The sequence below is a fragment of the Corvus brachyrhynchos genome, unplaced genomic scaffold, assembly GCF_000691975.1.
Source record: "Corvus brachyrhynchos isolate BGI_N302 unplaced genomic scaffold, ASM69197v1 scaffold346, whole genome shotgun sequence".
NCBI classification, from domain to species: Eukaryota; Metazoa; Chordata; class Aves; order Passeriformes; family Corvidae; genus Corvus; species Corvus brachyrhynchos.
The window spans coordinates 5,039,217-5,046,500 of record NW_008238644.1 but is presented as its reverse complement, the minus strand read 5'-3'; the positions used below and the strand labels follow the sequence as shown (position 1 = coordinate 5,046,500).

Here is a 7,284-nt window from a genome sequence, read left to right as displayed (position 1 = left end):
GTGATTTAAAGTTTTTAATTATTTAGTTTGCTTTTATTGAACATTTTTGCAGAACGCATGGAGACAGCCAACAAGCAGCTGGCAGAGAAGGAGTTTGAGGGATCTGAAGACAATCGGAAAACCATCTCTCAGCTCTTTGCACAAAGTAAGTTACACAGCCATTATGGGTCAGTGGAAAGCTCCAGTCACCCTGGGAAGGAGGACAGTGCAGCAGGTTAATTATCAGCAAAGAAATCAGGGCAGTGGCAGTCCAAAACTGGCAGTGGAGAAAGGAGGAGGGATTCAAGAGTTCCTTTTCTGTCAGTATGTAAAGTTCATCTGATGGGATTTATTAGAGATTTTGGAGCAAAGGTAATTTGCAGTTAAACTGTAAAATTAGTGTTCACCCCATAATTTACATGACATTTTATCCACCTATTTTATTCCTTGGAAGCTTTGAAATTAACCTTCCCAGGCTAACAGGAGTCCTGGCATGAGTTAAGGCCAGTGGGAGAGGAGCCTGGTAGGTCTCCTATCTCTTCCTCTTTAATTTGCCACTGCCCTATCCTGTTCAGCAAAAATAAAGGGGATGAACACTCCTGTAGTCTGCTGGACTGGGTGAGGGTCAGGAATGCTGTCCACAGCAGTGGATTTATCACAAGGCAAACCAAAATGACGGGTGTGAAATGCTGCTTTTCCTTTGTTCTGAAATGTCTTGAGGCCGACGGCACCGGGCCAACTTTCCTCTCATCCCACAGTGTACTCCACCCTTCTGACAATGCTCACTTTTCTCCAATTGTTATATAAAAAGGTAGTGCAATAAAATTGCAAAACAGAGTTTTTCTGTGGTGCAACAGACACTGCAGCTACTCTGACAGATGCTGGTGTCCCTCTCTTGTGTCATCTTTAGCTCATTCCTTGTGCTTTGCATTGCAAGAAATGGCTGTCAGGGAGTGAATTCCAAACTCCTGGTGGTAGTGGGAAGTCTAGGAGTTTAGTCTCTCCTTCTGTTGGGTGGGCACTGAGGTTCACAGGTGTACCCAGAAAGGTGGGAAGGTCAAAGCTGTGGGGCCTCTCCTTTTGGATGGACATGGAAGCAACAGTGCTGCATTTCATAGGTCCCAGCATTTCTAGGGGTGCTGCAGGCACTTGTCAAGTGAAGCAGTTCTCATTTGGGGAAAAGTCTGCAACAAAACCTCCAAAAGCCTCTCTGCAAGCATTTCCAGATTAACAGACAGCCTGGTAGCACTGACTGATACCTGCTGGCATAATGCCACCCTGTCTCATTGCAGCTCAGTCTCTGCAGTACAGTTAATGTGCTCACACTGTCAGCAGCTCATTCCTGGGTGGAGGAGAAATGCTGAGAAAAGATGGGGAAAAAAAATAAGCAGGTGATGACATTTATCCTTATGTCCTGGTCTGGCTCTGAGCTGCGCTCAGGGTTTGCTCTGCAGAGCTCTGGGTGCTGTTGGTGGACAGGTTTGTTTTGCAACCTGTGTGTGGGCTGCGTTGATTCCCTGGCAGAAGGGAATCTTCAGCTACTCTGTGTTGCTAAAGCTTTGTTCCTGGCTTTTTGCTGGCAGAAGAAAGGGAGTAATTGTGGTCCTGTAAATATAGTTATGCACATGCTTGCACAAACGGGCCTGTGTACTCCATATGCAGTCTGCCCTAACACCCAGCACCTCGTTCCTGTTTTTCAAGCCTTCCACTCCTTGTCCTCATTCCTTTGTCGTGGGATATTGGTTTCTGGAATGCAGTTTCTCTGGTGTCATCAGTGCTGGGTGTAGATCACTCCAGGGAGTATTCTGTGGTTGTGTATCCAGCAAGTGGGTTAATGTTATCTTTGGAGCTGGTTGGCTTGAGCTGGGAATGGCAACATACACAGAGGACATCAGCTCTGTGTTGTGGCTTTGCCTTACACCCCTGTGTGATAATTGCTCCAGTCTCCAATTATTTTTATCCTATCTATTTTTTTTTATGAAGGCAGTGCCCTGTTCCTGCAACTCAGCATTGCTGCTCCAACACCATCCAGCTCTTCCTGGAGAACAGCAGAAAAGGATGAGTTGCTGTGTTTGGGGTGGCAGGTCTGCTCTGAGCAGTGACAGAACAGATGTATGTGCCTCACTTCTGGCCCAGGGGGTCATTTTTACAGGCAGTAGAGGAAGACTTAGGAGTTCTCATTGCTGACTTTTTTCTGACTCCTCTGAAGATAATTGCTGGATGTTCCTCTGAGGAGGGACAGAACAGCCTTCCGGTTTGGGAGGTCGGTGTGGAAAAAAGGAGCACAAGTTTTTCAGGCACACAAGTCTGCCATCTCTCTCCCCAGCCTGAGATATTAAAATTACTCAGTTTGTTTTCCACTACTGAAAGCTCGCAGGTGAGGAGGTGCCAAGTTTCAGTAACCATCTGCATAGTCACAACAAATTACCTGAGTAACTGTACTGAGTGATGCATCTTCTATTCCTTCTCACTATCTTTGTGGCACATTGTTGCTTGAAGGTACCATACTTGTTTTTCGGGGTTACAGGCCCTTCTCTTCCTTGAAAGCCATGTCCTTTTATTTTCCCCCTTAGCATTAGATTTGCATTCTCTCTCTTGTGAGAGTCCCAGTGCAGTCTTTCCTTCACCCTTGGAGTGAAAGACTCCTGAAAACTGGGCAGAGACAAGTGCTGTGCATTGATAACTATCACTTTTTTATCCATAGACAAGGAAACACAGCGGGAAAAAGAGAAACTGGAAATAGAGCTGGCTGCTGCACGCTCCACCAACGAGGACCAGCGGAGACACATCGAGATCCGAGACCAGGCCTTGAACAATGCTCAGGCCAAGGTGGTGAAACTGGAGGAGGAGGTAAGGATGCTGGGAGAGAGGAATCAGGGTAGCTTGTGTTCCACCAAAAGTGACTGTGAGAATGAATTTGTCTTGTGCAAGTTATAAGGAAATCTGCTTTCTTCAAAGCTGTTTCTATCGGCTTAGCTTTGTGTTGACTAGCTAAACAGATAAGCCACAAATCTGTATTTCCTTGGACGTGCTTTTGTCTAAGCAGTCATATTTTGTTTTCTTTCTGTTTCAATTTGTAAAAGTGGGCTGGAAGTAAAATCTCAGGCCTGGAAACCTCCTGAACTTGGCAGAAATTCAGATCTGGAGGGACTTTCAAGTAATATCAGATGAATGCAGCTTGTCCTCTTGCCAGGTGTGGGGACAGTGCAGATCATATGCAGTATGTGCCCAGCATTTGTAATAAGCTGGGCATGACCTTAGTCGTTTTCTCTCCCTTTCCTCCCAAGAGGGGATAATGCATTTGAGCTGCTTAGCTGGGCAGCTTTCACAGCAGTTTCTTTTGTAGCCTTGTCCCTGCCACTCATGGCTCTCACCTCTCTGCCCTTCTGCGTCACGGTGTCCGTCCTTTCCTCCCGCCTACTGCTCTCCTCTCAAAGGCCCCATTTCCCACTCCAGCCTCTGCTTCCTTTAGTCCTACTCTTCCTCCGTGGAGAGTCTTGGGAGGAAATCTCCTGACCAAGCACACTTCCTCACTGCAGATTTGTTCTCCAATCCTGCCGTCTCTCCCTGGCTACCAGGACTCAGCGTCACCCTCAGCTGGGCACTGTGCCTATGTCCACCTGAATTTTGCTACCTTCAGAGATGTTCCTCAAACCTTCCCTTTGTCTGCTTTCAGTTCTCTCTCCCTTCAGGATCCCATTGTACCAACAGAGGAGGAATGATCAAACACAAAGTGAATACCCTCCTCTCCCAGCTACAGGTGTAGCTGCTTTCTGAGTTTTAGCCTACTCTTCTCTGAGCTCTGGATTTGCCTCAATAGCCCTCCCCCTGAACCTTCCTGGGTCTCTCCCTGGTGTCCTTAATTTTTGGCCTTCCTTTAATCTCTTTGTGGAAGCCTTGCCTCAAGCCCTCTAGATCTCCCCTGTATCTGCTCTGCTCATTCAGGATGTTGTTGTGGGCTTACCTGCTGTCATAACCTCTTTTAGCCTGGCATGGCTGACTTGCACTCACTCAGGGGACAGGGAGCATTAGGTTATAGGGTAATTTACATGTAATATGGCTCTCTTTGGCTCTCAGACTGTTCTGTCATTGATTCTGCAATGTATTGGAGCTCTTTGGCTTTCATTCAAATTTCAGCACCTTATTTAAAAGTCTGATGTGTCACTAACTCCAAGTACATGGGACATGCTTGTGGTTTCCTTGGAAATGCTTGGAGTCAATGTGGATGAGGTGCTACGATCAGCTGGGCCAGCACACACAGCACTTGGCTGGGTTGAACCTCTGTGTAGGCACTAATTTTGGCTCACTCACAGTAAAGTTGAAGCCTTGAGGGGTAATAATAATTGTGTGTTTTATTTTCAAAAGACTGCTCTTGTTTTACTAGAATTGGGTTCGGTGCTGTGGCAAAGTATTTCTGCCTAGGTAGAATAGTGAAATAGGTAAGTAATGCTGGGCTAAACTGCATGAAAGCTTAAAAAACACACATAGACTGATACAGAGTGAAATGATCTGCAAGAGGGCCTGTGGTCACATGCATCCAACCTTTGCTTGAATCCCAGGGTGTGCAGGAAGTGCCACCCTTCCTGCTGTAGATAAATATGGAAGCGTCTCAGTGAGGAAGCAGGAATTAACTCTGCTTTTTCCTAGAGGTGAGAGGGAATAAGGGGAAACAAATGGTAAAGAGTCACTTCTGTGGGTTTCTCAAATCACTTTTTAATGAAATACTTAGGATTATAACGCATTTGTTGCCTCATTAGTGTTGAATTGTGGAAAGTTCTCAAATCCCCAGGCTGTTTGGTAACTCTGAAAGGCGGCCAAGGAGCTGCTCAAAGCTCAGGGTGCTTTTAGAAGGGGCTGAGAACACCATTCTGAGTTAGTGGCATTCACTGGCCAAGATATATGAACAATTTGTGGATAATTTCTTTATTTCTGCCAGGTTAATCTGAGTGACTAGTCCCTGTAAGTGTTGGGAATTTCCAAACTGGTCCTGCAGAAGAGGGTGGAGTTTCTTAGACTCAGGTTTGGCAGCCTCTCTGGCTCAGGACCTGAGGGGGGGGAATGTTGTTGCCTCCTGTAATGTAAGTTTTCAGCTTTTTCTCTTCCCCCCCCCTCCATTTTGGCTTCCTATTAAGCAGAGTAACCCTGCCTCATATGCACCAGATCCTTTATAAAAAGAATATTTCCATTCTAGGGAGAGCCATATATCACTGTAACAGAATTTAAATGTTGCATTGGAATTGGAACTTTAGATTCTTTCCAAAACCCTTTGCTTGAATTGCCAGTTTGGACAAAACCACCCATCTGTATAATGTAGACACTTGTCTACACCTGTGTAGCTTTGAGGGTTTTTATATATACTGGATTTTAGCATCCAAGAGAGTGAAAGGAGAGATGAAGGGATGTTAAATGTGATGGAGAAAGGAATGATCTTGGAGATATTGAAGCATAGTGTGAAGCAGTTGGAAGCAAAAGTAGACATTCACAGAATGCTTCCCCTGTTAGCAGGGGTGAAATGGCTCTTCAAATTTAGAACAAGCTGCCATTACAGTTTTTAATAGAGTGGGGTTTATTTCTGCAAAGTGCAAAATAGGGTGAGTGATCATAAATATTTAAAGCAAACTTAAATATGTCTACGAAGAGAATTGCTAAGTATGTATATGTTTTATATATAATATTTAAACTTTACTACTTCTCTACTCTCCATAAAGATACACGGTTATTAACCCCTATTTTCACTTCTCTATTTTTGTTCTTCCCTTTAGTAAATGTTCCACAGTTTTGCATAAATCAGCAGCTTACTCAAATTGTTTCTAGGGGAGTATTGGTCTGTGGTTTCTAAAATCAAAACTTCAGATTATTTTCATTACATGTAATACATTTGACATAAATTGAACATATTTGAGGTAAAATGCATGTTGGCTTAAAAATGTATATCACAGTCAGAAGCAGTTAGTGATAATAATATTTGGAGCTAAAGCAATGAAAACCTCTCATTTTGGAGCATGGATTGCTGTGAGAGTCTCAAGTGGGATGGCAGCAGGGTTGTTGCTGGTCACCCATGATTTAACCACATCTGCTCACATACACCTTGAGAGCCTGCAGCAGATGGAGCAGTTAAACTGGGCTTTGCTCTGGGCCAGGGCCAGAGCTGCTGGGCTTGCAGAAAGGACCATCCTGGCCCACCTGACCCTGAGTAAATGCTGACTGACTGCCAGTCCTTACCAGACTTGGAATGTTGCAGGTGGGAGTTTGATGCCAAATACTTGAACCACAACTGCTGAGTGCAGAGGCTACAAGTGCTACTGGTTTTACTTTTTTATTTTTTTGTCAAATTTGGTCATTTCTGCTTACCCTACTTAATTCATACCATGGAAGACCACACTGCAACTTAAGAAAAGTTTGTGGTATTTTTATAATAGTGTGACTTGTACTCCTTTGCTCCACTGCTTTACAAACCACTTTTTTAATGAGTGCCTCAAGGAGACAGCTTTGAAGAATAGTGACAACCACCTGGAAGATAAAAATATCTGCTCTTTGTCATCCTCACACACACACCTTGCAGTGGGAAGAGGAGACAGAGGACCTCTGTAATGGGTGGAAACTGGGAGCTGAGGGAGGGGACAAGTTTGAATGAAATACCTTTTCTAAAAATGCTTGTGTTTAGAAGTTCTAAGATCCTTCAGCCATCAGAATTCCAGCTTTCAGCTGAGATACTGTGTTCATTTCCCACTGTGCTGTTGTGGAGAGAAAAAATGCTCTATTTCTGATAACACTGAAGGTTCTGTCCGGTGGGAAGTGGGAAAATGCATTTCCCAATGACATCTGTTGTACTTTTTATGCTGTGCCTGAGATACTTTCAGAACAGAGACCCAAACGAGAGCTGTCTGCTTGATGCCTGGTCTGGTTTTTTCCAGTCACTTCCCTGGGTCTGTAAAAAGATACTCCTGGTCTCCACAGCTTTGTTTCACATAGACTCTGAGAACTACATAATACTCCTTTCAGGAAAGAGTTGCTTCTAAAGGGGACACTTTTTGGATGCCTTGTCATTCCTGGATGGATTGGGTGCAGAGGAGAGAAACCTGCCTGTTTTCCCTGTAACTGGTTCCCTCTAATGAGCTGCATTCTTGTGACAGAACTGCCTTTTTATTGCCATGTCACTGTCTCACATATTCTGCCTGTTAGTGATTTTCCAGAGGTGGCCTGCAGAGTTAGAACTTTATTTTAACACAAACAAACGGGGCGACGACATTGTGACATTCCCATGCCACAGACACTGTTCCCTAGCAAGGGGATAGTGTTACCAAA

The 7,284-nt window shown here is 44.5% G+C and overlaps 1 protein-coding gene across 2 annotated transcripts in view; it reads left to right on the top strand.

Annotated features, from left to right (window-relative positions):
• The window catches only part of AMOT (angiomotin), a 46,679-nt gene that overhangs the window by 26,284 nt on the left and 13,111 nt on the right, over positions 1-7,284 (top strand). For both annotated transcript variants that reach the window (XM_008636213.2, XM_017737579.1), the window contains exons 6-7: positions 53-145; positions 2,684-2,829. In XM_008636213.2, coding sequence (XP_008634435.1) covers positions 53-145; positions 2,684-2,829 — 239 coding nt within the window. The remainder of the gene's footprint in view (positions 1-52; positions 146-2,683; positions 2,830-7,284) is intronic.